Below are 18,858 nucleotides of genomic sequence, written 5' to 3' on the forward strand. Positions count from 1 at the left end.
GCTAAGCAGGGTCTAGGCAATTGTTGCAAGAAACCTGAAGCTGCAGCCAGAGGAATTGGGAAATTCCGTTTTCCTTTCTTAGCTTGAGAAGCACCCAAGGTCACACTTACTGGTGAAACCAGAACTAGACCACAAACCTGAATTCCTAAGTCCTATGTCCTTTCTATCACTGTTTTTTTTTTGTTTTTTTGTTTTTTTGTTTTTTTTTTTTAAATTCTGTCGCCCAGGCTGGAGTGCAGTGGTGCGATCTCGGCTCACTGCAACCTCCGCCTCCTGGGTTCAAGCGATTCTCCTGCCTCAGCCTCCCAAGTAGCTGGGATTACAGGTGCCTGCCACCATGCCCAGCTAATTTTTTGTATTTTTAGTAGAGTTGGGGTTTCACCATGTTGGTCAGGCTGGTCTTGAACTTCTGACCTGAAGTGATCTGCCTGCCTCAGCCTCCCAAAGTGCTGGGATTACAAGCATGAGCCACTGGGCCCGGTTGGCAGTTAGACTTTCAGAGTCTCAGTTTATATAAATGTAGCATAGGTTTAATAGTCCCAAACCTAACATTGAGGGTTAAAATTACCTATCCTGATGTCTAACGCATAGCAACACTTGGTTTATTTTTCCTCTCCTGTTAATCTCTAGAGTCTCCTGTCACTCTCCCTGCTCTAATACGAACTAAGTCCAGATGTTTCTTACTCCTTACTTGTTCTTCTAATAAACTAGTTGGTCTTTTTTCTTTTTTTCACCCTTAATTCACTTTATTTTTCTTGTATAAAAACCCTGTTGTAGCCACAGCTGGAGCCTGGGTCCGCTGCACGGAGACTCTGGTGTGGGTCTTGACGAGGTGGTCAGTGAATTCCTGATAGGGAGACTTGGTAAATACAGTCTCCTTCCAGAGGTCGGGGGTCAGGTAGCTGTAGGTCTTAGAAATGGCATCAAAGGTGGCCTTGGCGAAGTTGCCCAGGGTGGCAGTGCAGCCCCTGGCTGAGGTGTAGCAGTCATCGATACCAGCCATCATGAGCAGCTTCTTAGGCACAGGTGCGGAGACGATGCCAGTGCCCCTGGGTGCAGGGATGAGGCACACCAGCACAGAGCCACAGCGGCCTGTCACCTTGCAAGGGACGGTGTGGGGCTTGCCCATCTTGTTCCCCAGTAGCCTCTGCGCACGGGGACAATGGAGAGCTTGGCCAGGATGATGGCCCCACGGATGGCGGTGGCCACCTCCTTGGAGCACTTAACACCCAGACCGACGTGGCCATTGTAGTCCCCGATAGCAACAAACGCCTTGAACCTGGTGCGCTGGCCGGCACGGGTCTGCTTCTGCACTGGCATAATCTTCAAAACCTCATCCTTGAGAGAGGCCCCCAGGAAAAAGTCAATGATCTCTGATTCCTTAATGGGCAGGGAGAAGAGATAGATCTCCTCCAGGGACTTGATCTTCATGTCCTTGACCAAGCGGCCCAACTTGGTGACGGGCATCCACTCCTTATCCTCGGCCTTGCCTCCGCGAGCTCTGCGGCCTCGGCCCCGACCCCGTCCACGGCAGCGACTCCGGCCCCGGATGCCACTGCCGAAACCTCCGCGGAAGCCACCACGGTTCTCCAACCCAGGGCCTCCGGGCCCCCTCGCTGCACCGGCGTCATCCGCCAATTGGTGTTTTCTCGCTTTTTTTTTTTTTTTTTTGAGCTGGAGTCTCTCTCTGTCGCCCAGGTTGGAGTGCAGTGGCGTGATCTCGGCTCACTGCAAGCTCCGCCTCCTGAGTTCACGCCATTCTCCTGCCTCAGCCTCAGCTGGGACTACAGGCGGCCGCCACCACGCCCAGCTAATTTTTTGTATTTTTTAGTAGAGACGGGGTTTCACCGTGTTAGCCAGGAGTCTCGATCTCCTGACCTCGTGATTCGCCCACCTCGGCCTCCCAAAGTGCTGGGATTACAGGCGGGAGCCACCGCACCCGGCCGGCCTCTGAAGATGTAAATTATCTCTAGATTTCTTTTACTTGAGTTTGCTTGCTTGCCACTTTTACAGCCCAAACTACATTCTAGACAAGATTTCTTAACATGCCTTTTATTCAATCTCCTCTCATTTGCTAACCAATCCTCCTTTTTTAAATTTCTTTGGGTACATAGCAGGTGTATTTATTTCTGGAGTATGAGACGTCTTGATGTATGCATGCAATGTGAATAATCATATCATGGAGAATGGGGTATTAGCCCCTCAACCATTTATCCTTTGTTACAATCCAATTACATTCTTTTTTATTTTTTTGAGACGGAGTCTCGCTCTTTCACCCAGGCTGGAGTGCAGTGGCGCGATCTCGGCTCACTGCAGGCTCCGCCCCCCGGGGTTCACGCCATTCTCCTACCTCAGCCTCCCGCGTAGCTGGGACTACAGGCGCCTGCCACCCCGCCTGGCTAATTTTTTGTATTTTTAGTAGAGACGGGGTTTCACCGTTAGCCAGGATGGTCTCGATCTCCCGACCTCGTGATCCGCCCGCCTCGGCCTCCCAAAGTGCTGGGATTACAGGCGTGAGCCACCGCGCCCGGCCCATTCTTTTATTTTTAAATGTACAATTATTATTGACTATAGTCACCCCGTTGTGCTATCAAATAGATCCTTTTTTTTTGTACCCCAAACACAACCAAATTAGCAAAGCCAAAGGTATTCTAGGTACAGGATTTCAAGTGACTGACTTTTCATGTGATGATGGACTTTATTTTTCCCCCCTACTTCTGTCCAAGGTAAGGACAGCAGAAATATTTGCCTCAATGCCTCGTTTGCAGCAGCAGCCCAAAGGCCACGCTGAGGAGCTGGAGTTAACCTTCTAACCTCCCAGATTTTACAGCTCCGAGAGAGATTACATCCTTGCACTGGGGAAAATAGAAACTGTCTTTCCCCATTATCAATGGAATAATGTAGTTCAGTCTGCAACAGAGAAACATGAAAATACCATAGGTAGGATAATGTTTTACACACATGCCAGCCTGCCCCTTCAACTGGCTTTCAATTTTCAGTATGTTCTAATCATGGAAAGGCTAACACAATTATTAACTTTAAACAAATTTTTATTACACAAAGGTTGTCACATAATTGGATATTTCTCTACTTTGTACACAATTATTCTCACTCTCCACAGAAAGGCTGCTTAACTTCTCATCTGGTGGTGGCAAGCACTAAAATCCTGATTTTAACAGAATAGTAGTAAAAATGCCTCAGTGATTTAAGTTGAAAGCAGTACATTGGTACATGGCTCTTGTACCCAGTATCAGGAATGTACAAATGTTTTTTATTCAAAAATACAAAATAAATTATCTGTAGGCATGGACAATGACAGCAGTAAACCATTATGTATTTTGTCAACTGAAACCAGTAACTGATGGTTATAGTGATTTTCAGCCAGCCTTTTTCTTCATTTTCTCCAACTGACTTCTCTGAAGTTATTGGTGAGGAACACTGCCTTGGGCTTCCTGTCACAGTTCATTAATAAAGGTAAAGCACTAGTCTAGGAGTTAGAACATGCCACCTCCCATACCACCTCCCATTCCACCCATTGCACCCATTCCAGGGTCCTTCTCTTCTTTAGGAATTTCTGTGACTACAACTTCTGCTGTAGTTAACAGAGAGGCCACACCAGCAGCATCCAATAAAGCAGTTCTCACAACCTAGAAAAAAATTTAATTAAACATTAGTTTTCCCTTAGTAAAATATGAGCAAGACTTACTGAAAATTTCTGTCTGGGCGTGCTGGCTCACACCTGTAATCCCAGCACTTTGGGAGGCTGAGGCAGGTAGATGACTTGAGGTTAGGAGTTCGAAACCAGCCTGGCCAACATGGTGAGACCCCCGTCTCTACTAAAAATACAAAAATTAGCCAGGCATGGTGGTGCATGCCTGTAATCCCAGCTACTCGGGAGGCTGAGGCAGGAGAATCGCTTGAACCCAGGAGGTGGAGGTTGTCACTGCCTGCACTCCAGCCTGGGCGACAGAGCGACTGTCTTAAAAACAAAACGAAACCCTGTTCTGGGTATCTTGTAAAGTATTCTCACTGCCAGGCAGGAACAGGGTGTTCCAGATCCATCCTGATTTTTTCCTGCCTGCAGGCATGGACTCAACTGCTACTCAAGGGATCCTGCTTCCTTTTAGTGGAGTATTAAATATCTAGGTGCTGGAAATGTACATGAGAATTGTTGATGGGCACAAGTGCTATTGCTGTTGCTACTGCTATTAGACTATTTTTCTGGTGACAAAATCAAAGATTTGGGATGTGGGGATACATTAACAAAATGAACAACAAAAGAATTTTTAGAAAGTGTTCAACCATTTACCTTTGTTGGGTCAATAATTCCTTTTTCCACCATATTCACAAAATCTCCAACCATAGCATCATAACCAACTTCTGAGGAACTTTGCATAATTTTCTCAACTATCAAAGATCCTTCAACACCTGCATTCTTAGCAATGGTCATTGCTGGAATTTTGAGTGTTCTTTTAATAATTTCTATACCTACAGAGAAATTTCAGCAAAATTTTAATACTTTCATTTGTAAATATTGTAACACATTTATAATTTGTGAGGATATTGATGTAGGGAAATCCCAATCCTACTACAGATCAAATCATTTCCTCTGAAAAAGATGTGATGCATGTTTAGCTCTGACATTAGCACTATTCTACTTCTGTTATTCAGGAAATGGATGTGCTATTCCATTTAGGGGACTGCAACATTATTATTCTAACAGAAAAACTAAAATCAGGCCACAAACTCATTTAAAAGGTAACTTTTTACCGATTTTTTGATCTTCATTAGCTGGAGTCAGTGAGTCCAAGGCTGGAATGCATCGAAGCAGGGCACAACCCCCTCCCAAAACAATGCCTTCTTCTACAGCAGCTCTCGTAGCATTAAGGGCATCTGTAACTCTGTCTTTCTTTTCATTCACTTCAACATCACTTGTCCCACCAACCTAAAGACGAAAAGAATTCCAGTTAGTATGGCCTCTTCATTCAAGATGCGAATTGCCAAGTCATTTAAAAGCAGTTTACTTAAGCAATCCTGGGGTGGGTGTGGTGGCTCACACCTGTAATTCTAGCACTTTGGGAGGCTGAGGTGAGTGGATCCCTTGAGGTCAGGAGTTTGAGACCAGCCTGGCTAACATGGTGAAGCCCTGTCTCCACTAAAAATACAAAATTAGCCAGGCATGGTGGCAAGTGCCTGTAATCCCAGCTACTTGGGAGGCGGAGGCAGAAGATTCGCTTGAACCAAGGAGGCGGAGGTTGCAGTGCCCCGAGATCACACCACTGCATCCCAGCCTGGGTGACGGAGAGCTCAAAACAAAACAAAATTCCACTAAGAAGTTAATTCCTCAAATACTTGTTTAGTTCCATGGTACTACTGGGGAATACTACAGAAGCAAAATCATTCTTGGACTCAGAACCCAAGAAACTTATTCATAATAATGAATCTTACCTTCAGCACAGCTACTCCATCAGAAAGTTTTGCAAGCCGTTCATTCAGTTTTTCCTTTTCATATTCACTAGTTGTGACATCTAACTGCTCAATGATTTCTTGAATACGTTTTTCAATTTGAGCCTTGTCACCTTTTCCTTTTAAGAGCATGGCATCATCTTTGGTCACAATGACCTCTCCAACTTTTCCTAAGTCATGAGGCTGAACGTCTTCAAGATTCAGAGTCAACCCCTCTTCTCCAAATACCTACAAAAAGAGTTAAACATAAACCCGTTGTAGGTTACGGTTTATGCCATTATACCAAGTTTATTAATATACCATGCAAGAGAATCATCGAAATACTTTATTTCTTTGAGAGATTTTAAGATCACTGTTAGTCCAGAACAAGACTTGAGTATAGTCTTTCACTGCATTTCCAACTTAATTCTCACAACTCTGGTAATTATTATCAGCCTTACTTGAGGAAAAAAACATCCAAGGTCACACTTACTGGTAGAGCCAGGACAAGACCATAGGCCTTGACTCTCAAGTCCTACATCACTTGTAGCATACACTTCTACCTTTCAAAACTGAGCTCGGTAGCTCATGCCTGTAATCCCAGGACTTTGGGAGGTGGAGGCAGGCATATTGCTTGAGTCCAGGAGTTTCAGAAGCCTAGGCAATATAGTGAGACCCATCACTACTAAAAGTAAAAAAATCAGCTGGGCATGGTACTGCACCTGTAGTCCCAGCTACTTGGGAGGCTGAGACGGGAGGATTGCTTGAACCCAGGAGGTGGAGGTTGCAGTAAGCCAAGATTGCGCCACTGCGTTCCAGCCTGGGTGACGTATCAAGACACCCTGTCTCAAAAAAAAGGAAACCCCACAGATATAGTCAATATAGATCAAGATAGTCAAGACAGATCAAGACACCCTGTCTCCAAAAAAAAAAAAAACAAAAAAAAAACAAAAAGGAAACCCCTTATTCAGTCAATAAGATTTAGTCAATATAGAACAGTCAATAAGCTCATTCTTAGGCCAGACTCGTGGCAAATTAAAGGGAATTTAATCCAACCCCTACCTTCCAAAGAGCCAAAAGAAACAGATACCTGTAGTATCTAATTGTGAAAAATGTTAAACTATCTATAAATTCCAGACAAGTATAAACATTCAGCAAACCATTATCACATTTATTTTACTTACTGCACCACCAGTAGCAATAGCCATATCTTTAAGCTGGTTCTTTCTATTGTCACCAAACCCTGGAGCCTTGACTGCCACAACCTGAAGACCAACCTTTAGCCTGTTAAGAATAGTTGATAGTAAGATTTAAATGAAATAAAAATGCCTATCTGTTTAATTCCCCTCAAGCTGTTACTAGATTACTTAGGACTCCCTAAGTAATCTGGTTTGGTTTTGCTTTCTTTTTTTTTTTTTTTGCTTCCTAGCAATTTTTGATCAAATTAAGACAGGAAATATCTGAGACAGTTAAGGCTATTTTCTATTAATTATACTTGTCCCTATCTGTTTACCTTCTTAATAAACTGTTGGCCTGGCCGGGCATGGTGACTCAGGCCTGTAATCCCAGCATTTTGCAAGGCCGAGGCAGGTGGATCACGAGGTCAGGAGTTCAAGACCAGCCTGGCCAAGATGGTGAAACCCTGTCTCTACTAAAAATAACAAAAATCAGCCAAATGTGGTAGTGGGCACCTGTAATCCCTGCTACTCAGGAGGCCGAGCAGCAAAAATCACATCACAGTAAGTTATAGGATACAGTGATAACTATCATGAATGGTAGAAAAACAATAATTACTAAATATTACATTTGAGGGTCATTTAATAAACATCTACTCCATATATTAATGCTGAGTTTTGAATGAGCAATGTTCTGAATTCACTTCTTTTATAAATGTTATACAAAAAGCTGACAGTATTGTTAAGCTCACCTGAAATTTTTACCAGGTAAATGAATACTTGTAATGTGCAATCAAATGTCCATTTGAGAGCAGATTGTGAAACAGAAGGAATGTTCAAACTTCAAGACAGATGGTCTATTTTATTAAGGACCCAAATAAAAATCAGAGGAATACGCTATATGCTATGTAAACTGGATATCCCACTTCTCAACTAGCAGTAAAATGGCTTAATGAAAATTCTGTAGGCTTGTTTTTTTCTGGCCTCAAGTCTTCAAGTCTCTTTTTTTTGTTGTTGAGACAGAGTCTTGCTCTGTCGCCCAGGCTAGAGTGCAGTGGCGAGATCTCGGCTCACTGCAACCTCTGCCTCCCGGGTTTACGCCAGTCTCCTGCCTCAGCCCGCCACCACGCCCAGCTAATTTTTTGTATTTTTAGTAGAGACGGAGTTTCACCGTATTAGCCAGGATGGTCTCGATCTCCTGACCTCGTGATCCACCTGCCTTGGCCTCCCAAAGTGCTGGGATTACAGGCATGAGTCACCGCGCCCAGCCAAGTCTTTTCTGGCCAGCCAAGTCTTTTCTTAATCCCTCCAAAAAAACAAATCCAAGCTAAGAAAAACATTCCAGGGTAAGGAAGCTTATTAGAGCTTTTGGGTCAGATCAAAACGTGTAATATCTAAAACATACCTGTTAATGTATGCATTTCTACTATAACGAAATGGAAAGAAAAGTCTTGCTTCTGACATACTTCAATTCTCAGATAAGAACAAACATTTTAATAATGCCCTTAGATTGTCTGCAGCATGAACATTACCTGTCTTAAAGTTTAAACTAATAGTAAACTATAGCTTAAAGTGTAGATTTAAATAAGTGATTAGACCCCACCTTATTTTAGATTGGGTGCTATTTTCTCTACTTCAGACTATTTAGTAAACATTTAACAACAGACTAAATACTTGATCACAGCCAAGTGTAGTGGCTCATGCCTGTAATCCCAGCACTTTGGGAGGCTGAGGTGGGAGAATCACTTAAGATTCACCAACAGTTTAATACTAGCACCAACAGTTTAAGACTAGCCTAGGCAACATATTGAGACCTCGTCTCTATAAAAAAAAGATCAGCCAAGTGTGCTTGTGCAAGTGTGTAGTCCCAGCTACTTGGGAAGCTGAGGCAGGAGGATTGCTTGACCCCAAGAGTTCAAGGCTGCAGTGAGCTATGATCGTGCTGCCGCAGCCCAGCCTGGGTGACAGAGTCTGTCTCTCAAAATAAATAAAAATATTCGATGGTGAAATACACTTACATCTGAGTTATTTATTTAGAGACAGAGTCTCGCTTTGTTGCCCAGGCTGGGGTGCAGTGGCACAATCTCGGATCACTGCAACTTCCGCCTCCCGGATTCACGTGATACTTCTGCCTCAGCCTCTGAGTAGCTGGGATTACAGGCGCGCACTACCATGCTCTGCTAATTTTTATATTTTTAGTAGAGACGGGGTTTCACTATGTTGGCCAGGCTGGTCTCGAACTCCTGATCTCAGGTGATCCACCCACCTGTGCCTCCCCAAGTGCTGGGATTATAGCTGTGAGCCACCATGCCTGGCTCTGAGTTATTTGGAAGTTAGTTGTTTACTTCCCTTTTCTATGCAAAATAATATTCTGAAAATATACATATTTTTAACCAGAAAAACCTTTAAAAAAAAAAAACAAGATTGACACTTGAACCCAGGAGGCTTGAGCCAAGATTGAGCCACTGCACTACTGCACTCTGGCCTTGGTGACGGACTCTGTCTCCAAAAAAAAAAAAAAAAAAAAAAAAAATTACAAGCCTGAGCGCGGTGGCTCACACCTGTAATCCCAGCACTTTCAGAGGCTGAGGCGGGCGGATCACGACGTCAGGAGTTCGAGACCAGCTTAGCCAGTATGGTGAAACCCTGTCTCTACTGAAAATACAAAAATTAGTCAGGTGTGGTGGCGCACACCTGTAGTCCCAGCTGCTTGGGAGGCTGAGGCAGAATTGCTTGAATCCAGGAGATGGAGATTGTAGTGAGCCAAGATTATGCCACTGCACTCCAGCCTGGGCCAGGGAGTGAGACTCTGTCTCAAAAAAAAAAAAAAAAAAAAAAAAAAAAAAAAAAAAAAATTACAAGATTCAGTCATGTGCCTTCAAAACACTTGCAAAATACAGAGAGGTACCCATGTGCTAAATTAGTCTATTCTATGAGAAAGCTAATCAAAATAGTAAAGACTTTGGGGTCCCTTTCAAAAACACAACCATAAGGATACATAGAGCACACCCAATTTACACAATTACAATTCTAGATACAAACCCAACTGGATCAAATGTGGAGGTACACATGATGGAGACTGCAAACAGCAATACAAATAATTCTGTCTTTCACCCAGAAATATAAATAATCAAATACCACTGCCTATTACCTATTCAAGACGAGTGTACTTAGAGCTTCTCCATCAACATCTTCAGCGATTATGACCAAAGGCTTACGGTGAGCATTGGCAATTTCAAGAGCAGGTACAATGGACTGGACACTAGAAATTTTCTTTTCACTCAACAGAACATAGGCATCCTGGAATTCACATTTCTGACCTGTAAAAATAATGAAGATTTCAAAAATATACAAAAAATGACTGCAATACATTTAAATGAAAAGCTAAACCAAGGTTCCAATACACTTTAAAATTGACCAGTGAGTTTGTTTTCCTCCTTCATTTCTCATATGCATTAACTTTTGGAATATACACATTTATTTTTTAGAGGATGACACCAACTAATACCTATAGTTTGACACACATTAGGAAAGTATATTTTAAAAATTTCAGGAGGCCAAAGCAGGCAGATGACTTGAGGCCAGGAATTCAAAACCAGCTTGGCCAACATGGATAAACCTTGTCTCTATTAAAAATTCAAAAATTGGCCAGGCACAGTGCCTCACACCTGTAATCCCAGCACTTTGGGAGGCCAAGGTGGGTGGATCACCTAAGGTCAGGAGTTAAGAGACCAGCCTGGCCAACATGGTGAAACCCCATCTCTACTAAAAATACAAAAATCAGCCTGGCATGGTGGCGTGTGACTGTAATCCCAGCTACCTGGGAGACTGAGGCAAGAGAATCACTTGAACCTGGGAGGCGGAGGTTGCAGTGAGCAATGCACCACCGCATCATGCCACTGCACTCCAGCCTGGGCAACAGAGAATGAGACTCTGTCTAAAAATAATAAAAATAATAATTCAGTTATTCATTTGTTCTTACCTTTTGATGTATTAATAAAGTATGGAGAAATATAGCCTCGATCAAACTTCATGCCTTCAATAATTTCTAATTCATCATTCAGTGTTTTTCCATCCTATGAAAAGTCAAAGAATTAGGTATATAGATTTCATTGAACACAAAACATGGAATTACAGGCCAGATTAATAAAAACAGACCCCTCTGGCCATAAGAGATGTAGAGTATGAAAAAGCCCAGGACATCCAATTGCACTTCTGCAAAAAAATCCCAAAAGTGCTTATGTGAATAATCATTTAAGCTAGGATGGATTCATTTCATGGAGCAAAGGCTAATTCACATAAAACACAGTAAGTACTTTATACATGTGCTGAGACTACATATGAAGGAATAAAAAAGCTGTTTTTAAAACACAGAATTTTTCTGTTTGGAAAATTCAGTTTTTATCATCAGATAACTCAAACTTTTGATCATCAGATAACTAAAATTATCTTTACAAATAAACACACTTGCCTTTACTGTGATGACACCCTTTCTTCCAACCTTTTTCATTGCATCAGAGATGATATTGCCAATTTCTTTGTCTCCATTTGCAGAAATCGTAGCAACCTGAAATAATCAAGTTACTGTTCGAAATTAAAAGGTAAGGCTAGTGCCCTCAATCAGTTCCCTTACCTTTTCCTAGTAACTTCCAAATTGATATTTCCATCCAGGGGAGAGAAGGGGAATTTACGTTATGGTAGTTTTCATGAAGTACTGGTTCTTTGCTCTTTTCCGATTATTTGACTACATTGTTTTGAAGAATATGATATATAAAACTATTCTTGTAACAAAAAGTTTAAAAATGCTGACTTCATTACAAACTGACAAAACTTATGCACCTTTGACAATGGCTAAGAACATTTTCACAATCATACGAATGCATTTACAGCCATGTAGAACTAAAATGACAACCACATGCAGAACTAAATGACAACCATTATGGTCATAATTCTTTTCAAAGGTTTTAGCAGTAAGAAACAATGATTCTAATATTGATGATTGGGTAGTATTGTTATTCTGACATTGGTGTGATCAAGGAAAAAAAAAATTTAAAATTTTCTTTAAAAAACATATAACGTGTTAAGTCCTTACCTGTGCAATTTCTTCAGGGGTGGTCACAGGTTTAGACTGCTTTTTAAGTTCAGCAATTACAGCATCAACAGCTAACATCACACCTAGTTCAACAATATATGTCATTACAATGTTTATTTCTCTCATGGCTTCTATGTCAAGTAGAAATCTTGAGATTTGTAACAAATATTTTAATGCCTTAACTTAAAAAAGTTTTTTTTTTTTTTTTTTTTTTTTTTTGAGACAGGGTCTTGTTCAGTCGCCCGGGCTGGAGTACAGTAGCACAGATCATGGCTCACTGCAGCCCTGACATCCTGGGCTCAAGGGAGTAGCTGAAACCACAGGATCAAGCCACCATGCTCAGCTTCTTTTATTTTTGTAGACAAGGTCTCACTATGTTGCCCAAGGTGGTCTTCAACTCCTGGGCTCAAGCGATCCTCCCACCTCAGCTTCCCATGTAGCTGGGACTACAGGCATGTACCTATGCTTGGTCTTTAGTGCCTTAATATTAAATTTACACATAGCTTCTGAGACAGTGCTTCTTAATAACACAGAGTTGCGTGGCATGTACTTAAACAGTAACTTTAGGTTCACACAGTAAATAAAATCTCACAATGCCAAAATTTTGAAAATAGGACTAAAACAAGGTAGATGTGTAGTTTCAAGAATCTCACCACTGAACTCATCCTATGCAAATTATTCCTAACCCAATCATGCTGTTTCCAATAGGGTCCCCGACACTTCTCATGTCCATTAGATGATGCAAAAAAGGACCAAAATGGTTAACACTCTCTTATTTTCAACAAGAAGTACAGTTCTTAAATGACAGGAATCTGTTGTGACTATGCCTCTGCAGGTGTCAATTATCTGAAATCCCCTCAATTTAGTATGTATTATGAACTAACAAAATATTTTTGTTTTACATCAGTCTTAACAGTCCCATTTTGCTCAATTGGGAATAGTGCTAGCTCTCGTTTGAGAAATGTTACTTCAAAAAAAATCCAATGCAAGGTGTTGGTAAGTCCTCTTCATAACCTTAATACTTGTTAGTGATTTACAGTAAAACTGCTTTTAGTGAAGTGTATTCACTTGGCCCATAAACATTGAAATAGATGAGGTAATGATACATTAGTAATGTAGTAATACATTAGTATGCCAATTCTGACAAAAAATTACCAATGGCTCCCCCACCTTCACTCACAAGAGGGCTCCTGGTTTGAACCCTAACATACCCTAGATATACACAGCAATTCTGCTAATATTAGCACACAGCTAATAAATGACAAACATGGGACTAGAATTTAAGTCTATACTGTCATGAACCTCATGCTGAGGAGCAAATTGTTAAGTTGCACTCCAGTTACAAGCACTAACAAAACACAAACCAATAACATGGTGTGTGCTATTAAGAAAAAATAGGCCGGGTGCGGTGGCTCACGCTTGTAATCCCAGCACTTTGGGAGGCCAAGGCGGGCAGATCACGAGGTCAAGAGATCGAGACCACGGTGAAACCCCGTCTCTACTAAAAATACAAAATTAGCCGGGCGTGGTGGCGGGCGCCTGTAGTCCCAGCTACTTGGAGAGGCTGAGGCAGGAGAATGGCGTGAACCCGGGAGGCGGAGCTTGCAGTGAGCCGAGATCGCGCCACTGCACTCCAGCCTGGGCGGGCGACAGAGCGAGACTCCGTCTCAAAAAAAAAAAAAAAAAAAAAAAAAAATAAACTGAGGAAAACATTACTTTCTGACACTCTAAATGACCCAGTGTATTCAGTCTTACTTTCTACAAAACTAAACTAAAAATTAGCCAGGAATGGTGGTGAGTGCCTGTAGCAGTCCCAGCTACTTGGAGGCTGAGGCAGGAGGATTGCTTGAGCCCAGGAGTTCCAGTGCAGTCCAGTCTGGGCTACAGAGCAAGACCCTGTCTCTAAAAACAAAAGAAACCAACTAAATAAAATATCAAAATTACCTAACAGTACCTACCCACCATACAGCCAAGCTTGCTAAAGGAAAACCCAGTTTAAGATTTCTCCAGGCCAAGAGGAGGAATGAGAGAAGGATTAATTTCCTCAAGTAACACCTTCCTTAGGTCCAAGGAATCAATGCCTTAAAGCACACTGAAGTTTAGAACACCGTAGTGACAACAGACATTCCTACCTCTCCTGATTTCCACTGGATTAGCACCTTTGCTAATCTTCTCGAAGCCTTCCTTGGCTATAGAGCGTGCCAGTACAGTAGCAGTGGTAGTGCCATCCCCAGCCTCTTCATTTGTGTTATTGGCAACATCTTGAACAAGTTTAGCTCCAATGTTTTTATATTTATCCTTTAAGTCAATTGACTTCGCAACAGTCACACCATCTTTTGTTACTTTGGGACTTCCCCAACTCTGCTCAATAATCACTGTTCTTCCCTAGAAGAAAAAAATGTAACAGGATCACACATACCCTAAGGACGATTTACATTTTAAAAAATGAGCAGTCTTCATAATAAAGCAACTACTTCAAAGTCTTAACATAAGTTGTGTCATTTTTATCAGTCTTGCAGCATGAGTCTCAAGGGCAAGTTTATCGACATTCTTTGTCTACAGACAAAATGACTTGATTCTCTGCCAAGAGCATAATTTTGAACTAGGTAATTTAGGAGATTAAAATCCTAGGGACTAAAATTTGTCATCTTATAAAATGAACAAGAACACAAGACAATAAAACAATCTTCCTATCACTTATACTTAAGTTTTAGTTAGTGCCTGTTATCTTTTAAAGTAATGTGACTTGTTTTAAAATTCGTTTAACTAAAATATTAACCATCAAGGCAAGTAGTGTGCTCTTCCAGGTTCACTCCACATAAAACTTCAACCATGGCACAAAGTTATTGGCCATCCTTTGGATTTGAACTAAAGCTGGTACTTTCTATTTGTGAGGTGTGCCAATGCTGTATTTTTATGCGGTTTTTGGATCACTTGATATCTGAACTGTCTTCAAACTGAAATGAAGCACCGTTTGACTGCACACCACCTTCAAAGGCCTCCTCAAAATATTACCCCTATTAAATGAGACTTATTTTAAATATGCTTTGGAACAAGAGAACAGCAGAAAACCGATGCGTAAAACTAGCATCTTGGGGTGGAGGAGAGAACGGGAAGCTACTGTATAATGAGTACAAAGTTACAATTTTCCCATATAAAAAGTTTTGGAGATGAATGGTGATGATGACTGCACAACATAAATGTAATTAAATGTCCCCAAAGTGCACACTTAATGGTAATTTTATGTTGCGTACATTTTACTACAATAAACCAAAAAAAAATTTAGCACCCACAAGCACGTATCTAAGGAATTATGGAAGATAAGTTAAACTCTTCTCTCTACACTTGGCATGAACTACTGGGAAAGGATCCAAATTTTAACTTGCGCAAGCAAAATTCTACCTCGATTTAAGAATCCACCTTGAGCTATAAGTTACTACCCGATTACATCACACATTGAACAAAATAGTTTCGAAAATCTGGCTGAAGCAGTTTAAGCTTTAAGATCATGTCTAAGAAAAAAAGGTTAACCAATACTTCAGAATTCTTACATGTAAACTGAGTTCTCTCAAAAATGGATACTAAAGTACTGTTGAACAGTTCAGTGCGACTATTTGTGAGTAAAATGCTATTAATAATACTGTAATTACAATAAGATAAAAATACTGATACCTTTGGCCCCATTGTAACGGCCACAGCATCGGCTAAAAGGTCTACACCTTGAAGCATTAAGGCTCGGGCATCTGCACCAAATTTTACATCTTTGGCATAAGCCCGAGTGAGATGAGGAGCCAGTACCCTGGACACCGGTCTCATCTGGCGAAAGACTGTGGGTAACCGAAGCATTTCTGGGGATGGAAGCAAATAGATCATCAGAACTACCACCCGTGGTGCGCTGCAGAACAAACATGCCCACCTGTGCAACAGAGCAAGCAACGTGAGATGTTGAGCCTGGCTGACCTCCGCCAGCCACTACGCCTGAATGACGGAAGGCGCCGCAGCTTCGGAACATCAGCCACTAGCGCAAGCTAAAGAGGCCGCCCCGGCGCCTGACCTATAGCACTAGCACAAAGCACATGCAGCTGCTTCCCCACGGCCACCTATCCCTGCCGCCAAAAATGAGTTAATCTTTCACCGCGAAAACGGCCTTGTGGGCAGACCCACTCCAACTGTGGCCCCTGAGAAACCAAGTCAGCCGGAGAGAGGCAAGTTACAAATCCAAGTGACCAGGGAAGTTAAAAGTATTCCTGACGATGCAAAAAGCCGCTCAGCAAAGTGTCTCCATGGATCCCCCCAAGGCTACTGTATCAGAGCAGCCAACAAGGCCGCGACGCTGGGGGCGGCGGCCCGGCCCACTCGGCGCGAGCCCACGTGTTCTTCTTTCCGAACGCCCCCAGCAAGGTCAAGAGTGGAGGCGCGGTATCCCAGCTGCCTGCGGGGGAAAAAAGCGGTTCCCTCGCGTACACCACCCTCCCCGGTTCCCTGAAGTCGGCCAGGCGCAGGTTGCACCAGCGGGCCTCAGTGGTTACAATCCCCCAAATTCAATCCCCACGAGTTGTCCCTCCCGCGCCCAGCCGAGGTCCAGGATCTGCGTCGCACGTGATGGAACCCGCATGGACCCGCGAGGCCTGGACCCGCGGGCCTAGGCCTGCGGCGCGGTGCGGAACTCCAGGCTGTCGCCGCCCGCACCCTCCAGCAGGACCGCAGAGGAGGAAGGCCCACTCGGGGGTCGCAGGCGCCGGGGGGAGGCGGAGCGGGAAGGCCGCGTACCTGCGGGGCGGCGGCAGGGCGTGCGCGCGGCGAGTCAGGTCGTCGGCGGCGAGTGAGGGACAGAGTGCAGGGCGCACACCGCAATGAGCCCGTGTCCCCTCCCTCCGCCTCTACCCCCGCCCCGCGGCACCGCGTGTGCAGGCAGCTCCCACCCGCTTCCCGTCAGCCGGGGCCCTGCAATCTGCACACCCTGCGCGCGAGCCCCGCCCCTGCCTACCCGCGCAGGGTGTGCTAGCGCGCTCAGCCCTCTCCGGCCGGCTTAGGCTAGTTCCCGGGCCGCATTCGGTTCCAGAACTTTCCGGAAAATGCCGCGCTCCCTACGGCTCAAGGGTCAAATCGCGTCATTTCCGGGAGGGGACGAAGGGGTAGTTCTTTCACCTCCGCTGGGCGCCTAGAAAAGCCTAGAAACAGCTCCTCTTTTCTTCCGCCTCCGAGTCTTCGCGTCAGCGTCCTGCGCAGGGCCCTTGGGGCGAATCGCGGTGCGCGTCGGGGCGACCGCCCTCCCTCCCTGGGAGGGGTGAGGGGGGCTAGCGGCGGGGGTTGGGGCGAGGGCGCCTGCGCGCTGGGTGGTTTTTTCACGTGTCGCCAGGGCCGGACCGCGAGTCTCTCCTTGCGGCGCTACACTAGAGCAGAGTACGAGTCTGAGGCGGAGGGAGTCATGGTGAGTCCCGCGTGGCCCCGAGGCCTGCAGGCCCGGGCCTGTCTGAGGCGTACGGGGATCCCTGACGCCCCTCTTTTGTTAGGCTGGGCGGGAGGGATTGGTGGCCACTCAGTGACCAGCGCCCGCTGGCACCTTGGAGCAGCAAGGCCCGCCCGACCCTTTTCTCCCCCAGGGCTCTTTGCACGCGCGTGTGCCGCCGGTGTGTAAGGCAGGGGGGCGGGAACCCGGGCGCACGCGCAGCGTCCCACCTGCTTCTGCAGGGCCTTTGTGGATGTGTAATATCTTGGGTAAAAAGCATGGTGCCAGGCAGGGAGCTTGACCCAGCGTTTCCTGAAAATTTCTGGAAAAACCTGAAGAAGGAAAACATTTGACCTTGGAATAAACTAAGGTTGACCTTAAAGCTGGTCTAGTTGCTAACCGGAGGAGCGACAACGACCCCTAACAGACGTAAGGAATCGGGAATTAAACTTAGAATACTGGTTAGTACATTCAAATGCGTTTCCTTAACTAATAAGCTGAGGTTTGGTGTTAACTTTCAAAGCCAAAACGTGTTGAGATGTATAGCACGGTGGCGTTGCCTGTTGATAATGTGATTACATTTAGTTTTTGTTTCAAAACATTTCTCTTCCTACAGGCAGGACAAGCGTTTAGAAAGTTTCTTCCACTCTTTGACCGAGTATTGGTTGAAAGGAGTGCTGCTGAAACTGTAACCAAAGGAGGCATTATGCTTCCAGAAAAATCTCAAGGAAAAGTATTGCAAGCAACAGTAGTCGCGGTTGGATCGGGTTCTAAAGGAAAGGTAAATAGGGGCTGCAGTGGAACTATTTTTTATAGTGTGCAGTGGAGGGAAAAGAAGTAATTCTGGAGTATTAAAAGTCGCCTATTAAGTAGAGTTTATGTCGTTTTCCAGATCATTAACTGCTTTGGTTCTAATCTGTTTCTTAAAAGGAAATGACTAATATAAAGTTGCTTATTTTATGTGACCAGTGCTATGACGCTTATTTTATGTGACAGTTTCAGAGTATTAAAAATTGTCCTCAATAGGCTGGGCGCAGTGGCTCTCGCCTGTAATCTCAGCACTTTGGGAGGCCGAGGTGTGTGGATCACAAGGTCAGGAGTTCAAGACCAGCCTCACCAACATGGTGAAACCCCGTCTCTACTAAAGATACAAAAATTAGCCGGGTGTGGTGGCGTGCGCCTGTAATCCCAGCTACTGGGGAGGCTGAGGCAGGAGAATCATTTGAACCCTGGAGGCAGAGGTTGCAAGGAGCCGAGATCGCGCCCCTGCATTCCAGCATGGGCAACAGGGCAAGACTCCGTCTCAAAAAAAAAAAAAAAAAAAAGACCTCAATAGCAATTTGGTAGCCTAGTGTGATCAGTGTTTGCCTTACATCCTAAATTTTTAATAAGACAAAAGAGGCTGTGCGTGGTGGCTCACACCTGTAATCCTTGCATTTTGGGAGGCTGAAGCAGGAGGATCGTTTGAGCTCAGGTTCAAAACCAGTCTGGGCAACATAGTGAGACCTCCTGTCTACAAAATAAATAAATAAATAAATAAAAAAGATGATGTGCTTCAAGGTAAAATGAAGGAGCATGTAAGAATTGAGAGGAAACTTGGACTGTTCGTTTAACTAACACATTGAAATTGCCCTAATCTTAACCAGTTGGGGTAGTTGGTATACCTATCCGAGGAACAGGTTGGTCAGTCTTGTCCA

At 44.0% G+C, this 18,858-nt stretch overlaps 2 protein-coding genes and 1 pseudogene across 4 annotated transcripts in view; 1 reads left to right on the forward strand and 2 right to left on the reverse strand.

Annotated features, from left to right (window-relative positions):
- Positions 1 to 732: 732 nt before the first annotated feature.
- LOC101175938 lies at positions 733 to 1,580 on the reverse strand (annotated as a pseudogene). Its single transcript, XR_001114058.2, has one exon. The product of XR_001114058.2 is annotated as a 40S ribosomal protein S2 pseudogene (transcript).
- Positions 1,581 to 3,032: 1,452 nt separating this feature from the next.
- Positions 3,033 to 16,627, reverse strand: HSPD1 (heat shock protein family D (Hsp60) member 1). The gene is made up of 12 exons (XM_003253883.4): positions 16,483 to 16,627; positions 15,385 to 15,560; positions 13,845 to 14,097; positions 11,713 to 11,795; positions 11,092 to 11,187; positions 10,603 to 10,696; positions 9,772 to 9,940; positions 6,630 to 6,729; positions 5,449 to 5,694; positions 4,771 to 4,945; positions 4,310 to 4,488; positions 3,033 to 3,647 (listed from the first exon to the last, which is right to left on the reverse strand). Exons 2-12 carry the CDS (start codon positions 15,556 to 15,558, stop codon positions 3,495 to 3,497), a joined length of 1,722 nt encoding a protein of 573 aa, XP_003253931.1. The 5' UTR covers positions 15,559 to 15,560; positions 16,483 to 16,627; the 3' UTR covers positions 3,033 to 3,494.
- Positions 16,628 to 16,694: 67 nt separating this feature from the next.
- The window catches only part of LOC100605912 (10 kDa heat shock protein, mitochondrial), a 52,223-nt gene continuing 50,059 nt past the window's right edge, over positions 16,695 to 18,858 (forward strand). Inside the window, exons 1-2 of one of the 2 annotated variants that reach the window (XM_003253888.2) lie at positions 16,695 to 17,143; positions 17,778 to 17,942. In XM_003253888.2, coding sequence (XP_003253936.1) covers positions 17,141 to 17,143; positions 17,778 to 17,942 — 168 coding nt within the window. In that variant the 5' untranslated portion in view covers positions 16,695 to 17,140. The remainder of the gene's footprint in view (positions 17,144 to 17,777; positions 17,943 to 18,858) is intronic. The other variant, XM_030803176.1, reaches the window with a different exon arrangement.

This window comes from Nomascus leucogenys, chromosome 22a, assembly GCF_006542625.1.
Source record: "Nomascus leucogenys isolate Asia chromosome 22a, Asia_NLE_v1, whole genome shotgun sequence".
Classification (NCBI taxonomy): Eukaryota; Metazoa; Chordata; class Mammalia; order Primates; family Hylobatidae; genus Nomascus; species Nomascus leucogenys.